The sequence below is a fragment of the Corvus hawaiiensis genome, chromosome 9, assembly GCF_020740725.1.
Source record: "Corvus hawaiiensis isolate bCorHaw1 chromosome 9, bCorHaw1.pri.cur, whole genome shotgun sequence".
NCBI lineage: Eukaryota > Metazoa > Chordata > Aves > Passeriformes > Corvidae > Corvus > Corvus hawaiiensis.
The window spans coordinates 22711419-22728492 of record NC_063221.1 but is presented as its reverse complement, the minus strand read 5'-3'; the positions used below and the strand labels follow the sequence as shown (position 1 = coordinate 22728492).

The window sequence follows — 17074 nt, the reverse complement described above, 5'->3', positions numbered from 1 at the left end:
CAAAATAATTTAGCTATTCATTTACTTTAGCAGCTAAACACACAAACATCCAAATGTCAGGGAGACTATTCAAATTCATCCAATACATGCAATTGGATATACACAGGCATCTTCTAAAACATTAAGTGAACAAACTACATAAGCAGCAAATAAGCAGATCAAGTGTTTTCCACCATACTCTACAACAAATTTGTTTGTTTCCATTATTAAACACAGGTGTCAAGTTTACTAAAACCAGTCTCTGAAGAGATTGCAAGGGTGTCAGGTGTCAGGATCAGCTTAGTTTCATGCCTCCTCTAGCACAAAGAACAGAACAAAGATGAATGTCACTGCTGAAGCTAGGGAGTCACTATTAAACAGATGAAAGACACTGGTCACAAAAAAAGCAAAAATGCTGTAATAGAAGATAACTCACACAAAATCAATAATCTTTGATTATTAAGGACCCAAAAATTAACACATCTGACCTAGTTTTGCTTTTGGAGACATCAGCATTATCATATCAGTCTTAAGGAAGGAAATTTACAAGGTCATGCACTGTGCTGTAATTCAGGAAATAAAACCACAACAGTTACCTCGCACCACCTCTCTCATGCACTTAACCTGGCAAGGCTCCCCTTCAGTAAATACAAAGTATAACTGCCCCATTATACATTGTATCATATTACACATTCTCCAGGAAGCCTAATCATAGTTAAACAAGTCAATTCAAATCCGTCATTTGTTAGCTTCCAAATGCTAATTTATAGAAGCTTAATGTTAACTCTTCATATCAAGTTTCCCAATATGGGCTTTTAAATTTCTACTTTAAATTTGCATAAGTTCCTCCTGTGTTAAATTACACAATAAATAAAAAGGGTTTTGATACATACAAAACTCTGAAGACCAACTGAAAACAGGTACTATCTTTACTGTTTCAAAAGTAACATTTGCCCCTTTACACTAGACTGCTGCTTATGCTAATATTTCAAGGAACTTCATCCGATATTTAAGACACAATCTACAAAAGTGTCTAGAAGGAACAACAGTATATCCTGCATCAATTGTGACATTTGATAAAGAACAGTAAGCTAAATCTTCAAGCCAGCATCATTGCTTTGTACATGCTGAAGAAGCTTAATGCAAGCACTGCAACTTAGAACAATAAATGGACAACACATTTTACACGAAAGATTAGAAAAAGAGAGACACATACAAAACCAAAGGTCTGCTGTGTTACCACACAGTGCTCCCTATCAGAACATCCTGAGTATCCAAAAACAGACAATGCACTGAACAGAAATCACTCTAACTAGGCTGCAACTTAAGAGATCTTTCTAGGTAAAAGTGTTCCATTTATAGAGATCCACAGCATCTGCACACAGATTTGCAACACTGCATTGCAACCCGAAGTTACCACAAAACTCCCCAGGGACTGACATGATGTAAAATAACAAATGGCACACAAAGCTAAAGGCACAAAATCCAAAGAGGATTCGATAAAGTTAGAACCCTCCCCAGCACCTTGGTGTATAACACACAAACACACAGCTGCTTCTTCATTTGTAACAAAGATCACACACAAGTTGTGGCATGAAGGGTTTTTTGCAGGCTTTGGGAAGTCCAACATGATTTCCTGGTGGCATGAAGGAAGTAAAGGATGGCAGATGGTATAACTTCATAACATATCATCAAGTAAGTAGCAGATGTGGCAAAACTGTTCTTTTAATCACAACTGTACTTATTTTCATGCAGGAAGGATTTTCTACACCTTGTCAACAAAAGTGCTACTTTTCAGAAAGTCATAATCAAGATTTTTAACTCCCTCTCTGAAGCACAAACCTGAAGAAAAAAAATCCCTGCTCAGAAAGACACTATGCATCTCCCTTTACAAATTTAATCTTACAATACCTGTTCTAGTCCAAAGCACCTTTTCTCCTGTCAAAATCAGTGCATCAACACAAGTGTCATATCCAAGTCATCATCTGTCATCATGCAAAACTCCTTAAGAGCACATAACAGCAGATTTGGAGCATGTAGAGGTAGAAAAATGCTAAGTTTAAGAAATATTGCAGCAGAAACCTCTATCAGCATGGAGAGAAACGCAATACAGTGAAGAAGAAATTTGACCAGCAGCTTCTTGTCAGTTCTAGATCAGTGTTTCTCAGCTGCTGATCCAGGGAGCAACAGTCAGCTCTGAAACATCTGAAACAGCCTGTGAACAGCTGCAAGGAAGGCTGGCTTGTGTTTTAGGCAAGGGGGTAGAGGAGGGAATTGTTTTCTTGTTTTTATATTTTCAATAAATAGTTCTTGCATGCAGGCAAAATCAACACAAACTAAAATAAGAGCAGCAACTGAGCAATCAAACCTCAGCCTAATTTCTGTCACTGCAACTGTAACCTTCTACGGCCTCACTGCACAGTACAATCCTCAGATTGTATTCAGTGTGGTCAGATGTCTCTTTGGACTTAAAAAGGTTGAGAGACATCCTTTAGATGACAGAGAGTTGGCAGATAACAACATGGAAGATAAGTGGAAAATGAGGATTTCTGAAGGACAAAGTAAGATGATGAGATAACCAGCACATGCAGAAAGAAATCAAAATTCACCAGAGGAAAAAACCCAAACTTGTCTCCGATATTTTAAAATATACAGAAGATTCAGGAAGCAAAAGCCTCAAAATATAAACTCTTTATTTTGACAATTAGGAATCATAAACTAACAGAATATTCCAAGAACCGAATATCTAACACTAGATTTATAAAGCATGAACCTGCTCTTGTACCCAGTAATAAAAGTAAAGCCATAAAGAGCATTAGGTAGTCACAAATTCGACCCCTTAAGCATGCTAAAAGCTCTAGCATTTGAGTGGGCTTAATCACATCCCTCTAATACTACTAAATCAGAACCACCTCACCACTATTGCAACTATTTAACAGACAGTTTCGGGAGCCCAGAAACAGTTGCACCGTGCTCCTACTTACTTGAATCCTCCCATCTGAGAAGGTGCAACTTCCAGGCAGAATAGTACAGAAATCCCAGTACCAGAAAGAGGCAGAGGGCTAGCAGCAGGTTACGCATAAACACCAAGAGTCCCATCTTCACATTAAATCTGCTCTTCTACATGACCTGAGAAAGAAAAACAGGTTGAGATTGGACCCACCTTATCCAACGGGCATCCTCTCCAAAACATGCAATCCCATACCCACCATAACTGGACACAGATGCCAAACCATGCTCTCCACAAGGTAAAACACACACGTTCCCCAAAGCACACCACTGAAACAAGAACTCCCACCCCAGACAGCTGCCTGTTCTGGCCGTCACAAGGCTCAGTGCCGCTTCGGAGAGGCGGGGAGTCACCGCCACGCTGTGACAGAGCGCCAGCCCCGCTCCTGCTCACTTCAGACAACCGAGTCCAGCACGGCCCTGGCCGCCGAGGCCTGGCGAGCACCGCGTCCTCCCGAAACGCCACCGAGCAAACCCACAGCACCGGGGGTGGCCCGCGGACAGCGGGGCCCGCGGGAGCGGCCGGGGCAGAGCCGGTCCCGGCTGGAGCCCCGAGGAGTCCCGGGCACTCCGCGCTGCGGGGACGCGCTGCCCTAGAGGCGGTACCGGCGCCCAGGGAGAGGGGCTCGCCGGGCTCGGGCAGGACGGCAGCTCCCCGCCAGCTGACAGCGGCCGGCTGGAGCTTGCGTTTGAACGGGCAGCGGCGTCGCCACCGCCGGGCTGCTCCCGCCTCGCCGCGCTCCGCTACCGGCTACGCCGCGCCGCGCCCCGCCGGGCCCCGCTCGCCGCGCCGGCCGCTGTGACCGGCCCTGCCCGGCCCACCCCCGCCCCTCCTCACCCGGCCGCCGCCGGCTCCGGGCGTTCGGCCGCCGGCTGCGCCCCCCGGGCGCGGGGCTGCGGGCGCCGCCATGCCGGGCGCGCCCAGCGGGACCCGCCGCCGCCGGGGGGCGCCGCGGCCGCCAATGGCGGGCTGGGGCGGGGCGGGGCCCGCCCGCATAGCGGCCGCCGCCGGCCAATAGGACGGCGCGGGGGCGGCGCCCCGGCCAATCGCGGGAGGCGTCCGCAGCCAATGGCGGGCGGGCGGCGGGTCCCCAGCGGAGGAGCGCTGCGGCAGGGCGGCGGTGCGCGTGCGCGGAGGGCTCCCCGCGCCCCCCAGAATCAGCGCGTGGCGGTGGCGCCGCGGGACGCGGCCCGGCCCCGCTCCCCCCTCACGGCCCCTGCCGGGCATCGCTCCTTCTCCAAATACAGGCGCCGCTCCCCAATCACGCCGTGGCACCTCCAGAGCACTGCGGTTCCTCCAGGCATGGCACTGGGTGACCCCTGCAAGCCCTGCACCCTCTGTGAGGCTCCGCATTGTCATCCCACATCACTGCACCTTCCGCCAGCTGAGGCATCTCAGCTCCTGCCCGGCCGCTGCGCCCCTGCAGTGACACGGCATCGCCCCCCCTCCAGGCACGGCACTGAATGCTCTGCGTCTCCCTTCAAGTGCTGCACTGCCCTACCGCCGAGCACTCCTCCGATGGCCTCTCAGGGCAACGCAGCCCTAGGGTGCTTCCGTCACTGCCCCACGCAGCACCTGTGCCTGCTGCACAGTCCAGCCACTGCCTTCACACCATCCTCCGGCTTCTGCAAACCCTCACAGCATTGCACACCCAAAAAGTCCTGCCCACCTCCTGCACGGCTCTGTACCACCTCCCCGGTGTGGCACAGCCTCCACCACTGGACCACACCAGACTGCACGGACCACGCCGGGCGGCACGGACCCCACCAGCTGCCCTTCCACCGCACAGCACAGCTCACGCCACGCAGACAGTGCAACTTCCACGCACTTCCCGGTATGTTAAAGTCTCCACCTTCTCACTGCACAGCTGCCCTGTGAGCACAGCAGCACTGGGGCCAGCCTGCACCACACTCTTCCCACAGCATTGCCCTTGTTGTTGCTGGTCCCACAGCCTTCTAATGCTCCTTAGGCAGAGGGCAAGTGACAAACTCTAGTTTAAGGCCTCTCAGGGATAGAATGATAAAGGGAAGTTACTAGTCACGAGGAGGAAAATAATCTGAAAGGAAAGAAACCATAAGGAATAAACCTGCATTTTCAGTGACCAGCCCAGTGACCCTCCATGAATCACTAATAACAGAAGGGAAACAAAAGGTGATTTTAAGAGAATCTAAGTAGGATCATGTCCAGCATGGTGGCAGCTCCCACTGAGGTGAGCCCAGGTGCCGATACTGAATGGCAGACACTGACTTGAACAGCACAGAGCTGGCTGGCCACTGCCCGAGCCTGCTTCCTGGCAGCTGACAAAAGGCAGAGTGCCTGCTGGTCACAGGGAGCGCTGGTGGGAGCTCATACAGCCCCACTTTCACAGCCAGAAACCCCACTTCATGCTCTGCACAAATGAAGTCAGTGTGAGCTAGTTGCAAGTGTGGCACCCACGCAGCCAGGTTTCCAGAGCTGCCATGCTTCTCTGCAGAGACAAAAGGGAGACACATGTCACACTCATACGACATCAGGTTTTTTGGATGCCAACAACTTCTAGATATAGCACAGGAGACCAACAGACTCAAGCAAGCACCCAGGTATCATGACACCAATATCCCCCTGAGGAGGTATGTGGAGAGGGGACACGACCACATCCATGCAGCCCTGTCCATCTGTAGGTCTGCCTTCCCAGCTGCTGCCCCACCAACCCCCAGCTCGCAGGGCTGACTTCCTTAGGATGCTCGTTGCGCTCACTCATCTGAGGCAGCTCCCTTCCCTCCAGCTTCATGGCGAGCTGGCTGCCAGGGCTGGCCTGGGCAGCCTCCTCCGATGGCGCCGGCTCTGCTGCTGGGCTCATTTCTTCCAGGAACCGCACCTACTCCTGTGCCACATCATGTCTGGCTGGAGCCCAGTTTTACTTTACATACCTTTGCTTTATGCCTGCTCCTCACTTCCCCTCTTCATCCCTCCATCTGCGTAAGCTGGGTCTCTTCTCCCTGCCTCAACCAGCCTTGTCCCTGTGACACAGAGCTGCTGCACTGCCTGCTGCCACTGCACCACATCTGCTCCAGCTGTTCCCAAGCTTCACCTAAACTGCCCCCGACCATACCGCATTTGAACCCCGCGGTGTGCGGGCACCGCAGGTGATCTGATTTCAGTGATGAGATAAGCCGGGACCTACAGCACGAAGCCAGATAGTGACAAGTCTGGAGCTCGCTCCTGAGCCCGTGTTTGTCACTCAGGAAACTCTACCCCCGTTATCAGGTGTCAGTGTGCTGGAAAGAGCCCAGGATGAAGTCACCCTTCTTGCCAGCCTGGAAAAAACTCAAAAGGCGAGCGCTCTGTGTCTTGGAAAATCAGGTACCAGCACCTGGCAGCTGTCTGATGGCCATGAGATGAATTAAGGCAATGATTAGTGGAGTGATTTGGTTCAAGTAGCAGGACTTTAGTCTGAACATGTTCCTACTTAGCTTACACATTTCATTCGCAGGCAGATGTCAGGCTGGATGTTGCTAGGAGATAGACAGCAGGGGAATAATTAAGTCTGATTAAATCCTATCATATTGCTGTGCTGCTTTCCAGAATGCTCTGGAGCCTTTCAAAGCCAAACTGACCAAATGATCAGGCAAATGGTCCAGCCCATCCTGCTCAACAAAACCCACTTACAGCAAACCTGCTGAGCCTGTGGCTACCCATGTGTCTGCAGAGCATTTCCTACAGCAGCACTGGCCATGATCTGGGGAAAAAAGGCTCTGGCAGAGGGTGCAGCTGGCGGCTGCATTAGCAGGTAGCACAAGACAGTTAGGGCTGGTCACTGCTTGGAGCAGACAGTGAGGGGTCCCACCCCTGTGTCCCTGCATCCGTGCTGCAGAGACACTCATGTTGGACTAAGCATGACTTGGATATACCAGTGTGACCATAAGCAAAGCTTCCTTCTGCCCTTCTTTTGAAAGGAGCCTGCCTGGGGCATGCCAAAATTGCTCTGCAAATTTCCCTCATGTGCATGATGCTGAGCACCACAAGGCATTCCTACTGAACTGACACTTGCCTGCTTTTTTATTTCATGGTGGCTGAGCCACACACTATATGGGGGGACCTCATAAATAACAGCTACAGGTTCTTTTCCCACCAGTAAATAAAGTTATGCTGTAGCTATCTGCATCAGATGCCAAATACACACATCAGCCTCCAGGCTTCCTTCATAGAGACTTCAAATCTCATTGTGTTTCTTTACCCTATAAAAATTACCATTCTGATACTCACACTGTAATCCTTCTCCCCAAATTAAATGTCATCAAATCAGACCTGATACTAATTAATGCAATATTTTATGATTAATTAGATACCACTATATACCACAGCAAACATCTTTTTCCAGTAATGGCTAGACAGAGATCACCTCTGCTGATGCACAGGCTCGAGGAACACAATCTGGGCTGTAAGACACTTGTAGTTTGTCTTATCTCTCTGACCAAACTTGTTTCATCTCACACACTCATTATGCATTATTCTTAAATGCAGACTCTGAACGTGAACAGACTGTGGAGAACACTTTACATTTCTGGTGCTTTGGCTACTCTAAGAACAGAAATGTTAAACAGCATCAGCACCAGGTCCACACAAAACAAGTTAAACAATTTGAACTTGGCTCAAAAATTCTGCCACCCTCCAGATGTTTTCAACAGCAAAGAATCCCACTTACCACTTTGGGCGCAGGTTAACACCTGGAGCCTGCCCGATCAGCTCCCCAAGTGCTCTGCCTGACTGGAGCAGTTTCCCAGGATCTTCCTCAGATGAAGTGACCCAATGGTCCCTCCTGGCAGGTGGCTGTGCTAGTGCAAGCCCCCGGCCAGCACCCTGCTCAGCAGTTCATCTCCTTGCAGTAATTCCAATACGCTAGGTTTGGTTCACTCATAGTTTCCAAGAGAGGAGGTAGGCTTGAATTGAAGACAAGCATTGAAGACTCCCACTTTTCTGGGTCTGTTTCAGAAGTCCCTCACCCTCACGTTTAGAAGAGCATCCCACCTCCCTGTGTCTGGCTTCAGCTTGCAGACATACCATTTTGTTCTGCCTTCTGCTTGATTAAAGAGCCTTTCAGAGCCTGGCATTTTCTCTTTGTGACACTATACATATGCTGCAGGCAAACCCCCTCTCATCCGTCTTTCTGAAAAGCTAAATATACTGAGTCGCTTAATTCTCTTTCTGCTAGGCTTTTCCTCCCACCCTCAAGCCGTTTTTTGTGTTCCTGCTGTATAGAAGCTCTCTGATTTTCCTGAATCCTTTTCAAGATGTAGAATCCCACAATGAGCCTCCCTAATGCTTTGACATAGGGATTTAATCTGCTTTTTCCTATTTTCTCTCTTAAAGGGCTGCATTAGTCCCTTCTACCATAGCATCAGGATAAGCATTCAGGCAAGATTGTCCCAGATCTTTTCCAGACCCCCTGCTGGCAGGTTAGAACCACCTGTATCTCAGCTGCACATCCAGGAACTGATGAATGGAGTTTGGTGGCTGGGGACACCTCCACTTCCACACACCTCCCTCACTTGCTCACTGTCCTAGAATCATGGATGTCATGGTTGCCACATTGGGGGGGGGGGGGGGTGGCTTAGGGAGCTGAGCTTGGCCTTAGGAAGGTTTGCTGAGCCCTGGTGAGCCGTCCAGAAGCAAATGTCCTGCTCCCAGTAGGTTACTGTGCCATGAAAGAGAGGAGAGCACAGAATCAAGCAGTGGCTGCTGGCATCCAGGCTGGTTTGACAGTCTTGGAAATAATTTGCAAAGCCTGTTAATATTTTTCCAAAACTGTTTAGAGTAACAGCACTCACTGTGGAATCTGTGCACTGACTAGTTACTGGGCTGCACACCATGAACACAGCCTCTTAATAGGCTAGGTGAAAGTTCCATCTTTAATTCTACTCCTTAAGAAACCAGCTAAAATAACCTCCCCCCAGCAGCCTCCCCAGTGAAGCATACCTGAGATCTGGGAGTGAAACAGGGAGTCTTGCTCAGCCCACATGCCATCACTGGATATCACAGTGCATTTCTTCATGCCAGTGCCGCAGGAACCCTGAATGAGCCCAGCTCCAGCTGTGGCCATGCTGCCTCCCCAAAGCCAGGGGTGCTGTCCTTGTCTTTCTGAGATGATTGCTGAATAAACCTGAATTTCAGAAATGGTTAGAACTGTGATGGCTATGAACCTCAATTGGTTCATCCTGAGCTCTCCAGGCTGGCATTACCCCATCCCCTTTCATGCCATAAAAATAGCTGGAAGAGTCAGGCGAGGCAAGCAGTACCATCCAGCCACTGCCTCCTCTCAAATGGGAATGGCAGGAGTGACTCCATCTCACATGCTATCACAGAGAGGAGGGAATTTGGCAAAGCAGTGGTACAAGGAGAGGCTGCAGCTCCCCAAACTAGCTACACTCATACTACAGGCCCAAGTAATTTGCAAACAACTTGATGACTTAATCACAGACTCTCCCAAACACATGTGTTAATTTTTAATGAATGGTCAGCTGCTAGGAGGCCAGTATAATCTAAAGGGTCAAAGCAATGGGCAGAGAAATGGCAGAGACCCTCAGACTGCCACTGGGTAGGTGAAAGCACAGCTAAGGGCATCCTGAGGCTGTTACACAGGGAAACTCCTCCCTGGGCAAAAGGAAATTTCTGGCTGTTGAGAGCAGGAGCATCTATAGAGAACACTTTGCCTTCTCCATTGCTCTCAATAATGCTGTAGGATTTTAATTAAGAGTATGTATTATAAAGAATTAATAAGACTCAAGTAGATTAACAACTACATGTATTAACAGCTACATTCTGAGATCTGTCAGTGAGCTAAGACTTAATGGGGAGACATCAACAACAGGAAGCGTACCTAGACCCCAGTGACCCCTGGTCCAGTGCCATTTAATAGGTCTTAATATCAATTGTCTAGATGACAAGATGAAGGCTTACATTTGGGGCTGATAAAACACTGAACAGGCTGCTGGCTGCTACAGCATGAGCTGAATGGCCTGGGAAAATGATCACAGCCCACAGCACAGTGGTGGGCTGTAAAGGAAGGCTCTTGGGAATGGAGAGGACAGGCTTTACCGCAGGGTGGACAATCTCCCTGAAAGCAGGGCTGGGAGGTAGAATTAAGGAAAAAAGCTGAAAAAGAGCTGTCCCCACACATGACTGCTGCTATGAGCCTGCAGCACAGCACCTTGGCTGTGAGAGCCATGAGTCAGAGGGGCACGGAGGCGATTTCCAAGCAGAGCTACAGCTCTGGCAAAGCCAACTTGATGTCTGGTCCAGCTCTCCAAACTTCAGAACAGGCACAGAAATCCTGAGGAGCAGCAACACCACCACAAAAAAAGGAGCTAAGGGCTGGAAATGTGGCAAATATGGCTGCGTAGGATGTGAGGAGTGCAAGCTACTTAACTGCCCCAGGAGTGGTCTCCTCAATGCCAGAGGGAATGGAGCACCGGTATGGGCAGAAGGAAGTGCAAGAGCCAAAGGTGAGACACTGAAGATGGGAAAAACTCAAGCCTGAAATTAAGTACAGCATGGTCACCAACGGCTGCAGGGGCAGCCATCCTCACCATGCAGCAGCTTGCAAAGTAAGTTTAGATCTCAACTAGATCTCAACAAGTTTAAGGTCTCAGCTTTAATTTTTTGACATCTGTGGCTCAGGCATGAGGAGATACTGCATGGATGTGCTTTCTGTTTTGCCCTGACCTGTATGCACCCCTCCTGATCTCCTGTCCAAACAGCTACAGCAGCAAAAAAGAGGCCAGGACTGATTCCTGCACGCCAGAGAAGGCAGTGGGGAAGGTGCAGAAGGCTCTGCCTGAGGACAGTCTTGTTCACCTGCTCTTCCAGCTCATGCACGTCTTTCTAAAAACAGGTACAACAGCCTGAGCTGGCTCTGTGGCATTACACTACCTGCAGCAGTGCTCATTTCCAGCCTGGAGCTTCAGTACTTAATTACTTGCACCGGAGCAATCCCTTGTGCACCTTCAGCTGGCCTGCTGTGGTGATGGGGCCACTGGCCATGGGCTCCTCTTTTCATTCTGTTCAACCTCAACCTTCTCTCCATTGCTGCCTGATGCCTGCAACCTCTGAACCCAAGTAACGCAGCAGCAACCTTCATACAACACAGCAACCAGCTCCGTAAGTCATACTTATCTCTCCCCTACATGCCCAAGTGAGTCGATGCCAAAACCCACAGCATAAGCACAGCAGCACAAGTGCCCGAGTTCAGGTTTACAAACCTTCCCCATTTGTGTCACTCTGATCTCTTCCCCTTGTGCCCAGAGGAAATGGTCAGCACTGCTGCCTCTGGTAAGCAACTCCCAGGGCATTGTCTGCAGAGCCACAGGCTGCACTCCTGTGTGGGTGATTTCCCCTCTCAATACCCCGTGATGCACCAAGGGACATCAACACCTCCCAGGGTGCAGGGCCATGTGCCCAGAGAGATGCTCTTGACAGCATCCCACCTCCTACTCATCTGAGACCAGGGCAAGCATGATGCTTAGTAAAGGGATCAAGGAGACGGGAAGGAGCACAAGGGCAGGGGGCAAGGAGAGGCAGGAGGAAGGGAAAGCACCAGGCACCTCAAATGTTGCCAGTCACTGGAAGGTGGTGGGAGGAGATGCTGGTGCTGCTGGTGGAGGTGCTTCACCGTTGGTCATGAGAATGGCTGCCTGGCATGGGGCACCAGGCTGGCAGGGTAGCTGCCAGCTGAGGTAGCCCTGCCGCGTCCCAGTGCCTTCCTTCCCCACTCCTGGGTGCTGAGGCTTATCTGCTCCCTCTTGGGAAAAGGAAGAAAGGAGAGGAGCCACGCAGCATGGCATGGGCCAAAGGGGCTGTGTGGGAGGTTGCAGGGGCTGAGGGCTTAGTTTGCCCTGCCCTGACCCCTGTGCTGCAGGATGTGGCCAAGGGTTTGTACTCTGCTGCGGGACACAAACATGCTTGGTTTTGGAGATTCAGCATTTGTGGCAACCTGTGCATTCTTGAAGCCGCTTTTCATAACAGGGAGTTAGAGCAGCCAGGGGAAAGTACCTCTGGGTGCTCTGTTTGCTGGCAGGATGTGGGATAACAGCAGCCATGAAGAGGCAGCTGCCAGCCACAGACAGGGGACACAGACAGAGAGGTGCTGCTGAAACACCTCAACGCCCCCAGGTACATCACTCAAAGTCACACAAATCTATAGTGGTAGGTATGACTGAGAACAGGACTAAGGGGACATTGGATCCTTGTATAGTAAGTGGGATCCTAAACAGTGAATGTACAGAGCTGCCAGCTGTGGATGACTCTGCCCCTTTCCTGGCAGTCGTGGGGAACAGCCAGGCCAGCAGGTCCTTGTTTTCAGCTGCAGCCCACCCTGCCCAGCCACAGGAAGGTAGGGACAGAGCTCAGCCTCTCCAATGAAGTCTCTCCACCCTGCTCCATGGGAGCCAACTCCCTGTGCCACAGCCAAGGGAGTATGAACTTTCTGCAGCCATCACCTGAACCACCGCTATGCTGGCGGATGCTGGCAGATCCATGGGGTCAGGCAGAAGCAGCTGCTCAGGGCTGGAACTTTCCAGGTCTCAGCAGCTAGCTGAGGGAGATTTGCACCTGCAGCTGAATTGGTCCTTCCAATGCAGGGACAGGGAAAGCCAAACACAGTGAGGTGTTGGTACCAGTGGCACCCTCCCTGACAGATTGGTTCCTGGTGGATGGGGTAGATTAGTGCCACTGCTTTGTGCAGCCACCCAGACAAGCCCCGTGTTGAGAGTCCAGCACCTACAAGCTACCTGGGTTGGCATGTGAGCCCTGGTGTGAAGCTGGGTAGAGCAGCCTGCTCCAGCCCATCCCAGTTTCCCTCCAATCCTGCTACAGACACTGTGTTGGACAGTTCTCCCCTCATCCAGCACCCAGGACACAATCATGGCTTGGCAACGGCACCTCCCAGTAGCACTGTGTCATTGTGTGTGTCCAGGGCATCAGGCACCTATTTCATGCAAGGCCTGCCCAGCAGTGCTGAGGGACCAGCTTCAGACACGCCTGGCCACAGGAGACAGCCTCATGTCCCAGATCTCCTGTCCTCCATCAGCTCATCCCAGACACCCTCAAATCACTGCTCCTTCCACTCCACCAGCTGCAGCCCCACACAGGGCTCTGATTAAAAGGGGAAGCTTTGATACCTTCTTCCACAGAACTTTCCAAGCCTCAGGCCCTGCAGAAAAGCCAAACTCCTCAGCTGAAGGGGATCCCCATTTCTGTGACAGCAGGTGACCATGTGCAAGCATGTCACTGCCCATACTTCAGTCCCACAGCTTCAGATTCCTCCCTCCTTTTCCTTTACAAGCCAGGAAATACCCTCAAGGTCAAGAGCCAGTGAGATCTGGGGAATTAATTAACCTGTTCTCTCAAAAGCAGTGAAGCTGCACGAGTTCAGAGGGAGGAGGATGGTGGTATCCTGCACCAATAGCTGCTCCCAGCAAGCCCAGAGCCAGAACACCTGGTCAGTGCTGCCTTCCCTAGGGGAACAGCCCACGCTTCTCCCATTGCACCAGGTGGCTGCAGCTGGGAGAGGCATTGCGTTGTCTGGATGTGGAGTGAGCCTGTCATCTCTCCCTCATCAGCACAGCCAGGCCTAAAAATATCCCTGAGTGGGTTGATGGTGGTTGTGCTACAGTCTCCATTATGCAGATGGAAATGGCTGGTCCCTGCCCGAGTGCCTGGGGAAGCACCAGCTCCTCTGCCCTGCGCTGGCACAGGATCTTGGGATCCTGTGCTGTGCTGCAGAAATCTCCATAGCAGAGAGGTGCCAGGGTCAGACCATGGCACAGAGCACCTCAGCCAGGCACAGCATCACTGCTGGGGATGTCCTGGCCAGGGCAGACAGCTCCATAGGCATTGTCCTTCCTGGGTGCATGGGACTGAGCAGGGTGGGGAAGAGGGGAACAGAGTTTTACAGCACACTGCCATGACCCCCTAACAATGATGAAATCGGAGCTGCCCAGGCAGCATGATAAGTCAGAAGTGCACCCAAGAAGCTGAACTGACAGCACTGTGTGTGCAAACATAGTGGCACAGGGAGCTGGAGGGCAAGCCAGCAGAGCAGCCACAGCAGGAGTGGGACAAGCCCTCAGCCCACAGGAAATGCCAGAGGAGCACAAAAGCAAGGGGCCAAATCTCCAGCTCGGCCAGGAAGAGGGCAGGCTGGCTTTGTGCCCTGCAACATACTGCCAAAGGGCAAAGCTGCGAGCTCCTCCCTTGCCATCCTTGCATGTTCCAAATCCACAGGGCCTGACAGCTGCTGACGCTGAGCCTCGGGCAATTGTTCGCCCAATAAACCTGACTGAGTGGGAAAAACAGCAGACACTGCTGGAGGAGTCAGGAGGGATGTACCAGCTCTTGTAGGAACGGCTTACAGGGTAAGATCATGAATCCAGCACCAGAGATTCTGGCTCTGATACAGACTCCTGGCTGGCAGGCAGAGCCAGATTTCATCCTCACAAGTGTCCCCAGGATGTCACAAGCATCCTTGGCCGCAAACCTGAAGTGCTGTTTACTCACCCCCACTGCGTGGTGTGCTTTCGTCAGATCCCGGGCCAGCAGGGCAAGCCCCCTGCACAGCCAAACCTTTCCTGGAACGGTGATCCAGCATCAAGGCCACACTGACTGGGTAGCACTTCCCAGAGGGACACACTCCAAGCACAGACCTCTTGCACCTCTCCCTGCACTGGACCCTAGGCAGCTCCCACAGCCTGCAGGGAGCTGTCCCCAGGGATCAGGGCCCTGAGCAATCTCACCTGCTTGTAGGGCTGGAGGACAGGTTGTGCTGGGAGATGAGTGAGACCAAAATACCATATGGCGCAGCCATAGCCAGGCATCTGTTCACTGGGAAGTGGAAAGTCTGCCTCAGCAGGTACCAGGCACATCTCCAAAAAGGTTGCACAAGGGCTCTTCTGTCCAGTGGCTTCTGGAGGAAGGATTCTCGAGGCAGACTCCAGCATGCCTGGAGAAGGGGTGGGGATCTGCTGTGAGAGATGATGACTGTCCAGCCCCCAGGATCCACCCCCACAGCCCCAGCCCTGTACTCTCGCTGGGAATGATCTGTGCAGCCTCCAAACAGCCAGTGCACACGACTAAAGGCTGCTTCTTTGCAGTCTGCACAGATGGGCAAAGGACTGATCCAGGTCCCTCAAATCTGCCCCCACAAGATGACACAGAGAATGGAGGACACAGGCAGGCAGGAGGGATCCTGGGCAGCTGTCTCAGCCAGCATGGTCCAGGGCAGCAGTGAACGAATGAGGCTCCTGGGGAAAGACCTCCCCAGCACACTGTGCCAGTGAAATGCCTCAAACAGGCAACAGTGCAGCCCTGAACAGGCGGGGCAGTGGGGCAGGAGAGACCTCACTACACTGGGCTGGGACCCCTTCAAAGGGCTCCTCTGGAGGTGGTGAGGAGCATGAAGCCCTTCTTCGTGTGCTGGCCCATCAGGTGCTGACGCGCCTGGCTCCCAGCCCAGCAGCTCGGAGTCACGCAGCTCCCATGAATGCTGTCTTTCTTCTCCCCGCTGCAAAGCCCTTGGCAGCCCCTCACCCGCTTTGACTGTGGACAGAGAAGAGCCAAGGTCTTTTTATGTCCTTTCCCCTTGCCAGGCTCTGCACAGTGCTGAGGGCCCAAGCTGGGGGTCTCCCTGCTGGTGATACCACTGCAGACCTCTGCTCCCACAGGAGTCACCCTCCAACCAGCGAGGAAGAGCAGGGTTGGCCCCAGCCCCACTCTGTGGATGGCTGAGGGTCCAAGCAGGATGCCCTGTGCTACCTCTGCATATGAAAGGGGTAACAGGAGAATATGAGCATTTACACTTCTTCCAGTCCCTGTGGACACCAGCTGTTAAATGGTGTTTGGAAACATCTATCCAGCTGGAACTGGGAAAGCCAGAGAGGAGTCAGGACAGACCCATCTCTGGCTGCCAACACAACTGCTCCCTTCATCCTACCCTGGCTCTGCTGGGCCTAGACAAGCAAAGCTGTGTTCCTGCTGCAGAGCCAAGTGGCCTGGGCAGCCATCCACCACAGGCAACCACAGTTCTAACCACACAGGCTGCTCCCCATCACCAGTTTCCTTGCTCTCCTGTATCACACCACTCCTGTTTTCCATGGCACTGTCTGCAAGTTAATTGCTCCTCTGCACCTACAGTTCATCAGCACCCACCATCCACACGAAAAGCATCCATACCCTGCACCCAGGATACCGTAATTTCTTTTTAATGGCTTGTGGCTATCAGGAATGAAGCTCCTTCTGGGAGGACAGGCCAGAAAATTAGCCCAAAAGTTGCAGAGATATTGTATTCAAGAGAAGCAGCAGCACTTGGGGAAATCAGAGTCCAAGCATATTAACTAGTATTAGCTCACATTCACAACCATCTGATCCCCATGTCTGAAGTGTCTCTGGAGGTCCATGGGTAAAAGATGCTGCCACGCCTGGCTAAATTCAGTGAGGCTATGGGATTGAGTCACTATACTTCTTGAAGTAGTTTGCTTTGGTCTACAGCATACTTGTTGGGCAGTAAAGACAGGTTTGCTCCTAACTCTACACAGAGGACTTCAGCCTGGATACGAAAACCAGCCACCCACCTTGCCTACAGCCTGTGAGGAGGCAGCTCTTCCTTCAGCAAGCAGTGTGGGTTAATGGTGAGAGCATCCCAGTTCCTGAGGTGTTGGGCAGGATGAGGGGCCCATGCTGCCAGGCAGTAACTCACGGGAGGTAGAAGAGCCCAGACAGCAGGCCTGTTTCATTTCTCTCCTGCATCATGTACTGAAGGTGTTCACAGCCCACTAGAACCATTCGTAACAGTGGGAATGTTTCCTAAATGCAGAATTCCAGGCCAAAGACACCTCTTCTTAGGCTCTCCTACCTCACTCAGTTTTGTTTCGAAATTAACACACATACTACACCATTTCCATCTTTTTCCAGTAGCCTCCCACACTTTTCCCTCATTTGCTAGGTGCTGTCAGAACTGTTTTGATGCTGCCATTGTCACATTACTCATGCTGCAGCAAGGAGGCTGTGGCAGTGCTTCTGCATGGATCTGCCACAGCTTCATCAAAAGACAGCAAT

The 17074-nt window shown here is 51.6% G+C and overlaps 1 protein-coding gene across 9 annotated transcripts in view; it reads right to left on the bottom strand.

Moving 5' to 3' along the window:
- Positions 1 to 15265, bottom strand: part of ST3GAL3 (ST3 beta-galactoside alpha-2,3-sialyltransferase 3) — a 189868-nt gene extending 174603 nt beyond the window's left edge. The window contains exons 1-2 of one of the 9 annotated variants that reach the window (XM_048312278.1): positions 8945 to 15265; positions 2964 to 3108 (exon numbers count right to left, since the gene is read on the bottom strand). In XM_048312278.1, coding sequence (XP_048168235.1) covers positions 2964 to 3078 — 115 coding nt within the window. In that variant the 5' untranslated portion in view covers positions 3079 to 3108; positions 8945 to 15265. Of the gene's footprint in view, positions 1 to 2963; positions 3281 to 3826; positions 3890 to 7673; positions 8566 to 8944 lie in introns of those variants that run through there. The other 8 variants (XM_048312276.1, XM_048312274.1, XM_048312277.1 and 5 more) reach the window with 8 other exon arrangements.
- Between the last annotated feature and the right edge of the window lie 1809 nt (positions 15266 to 17074).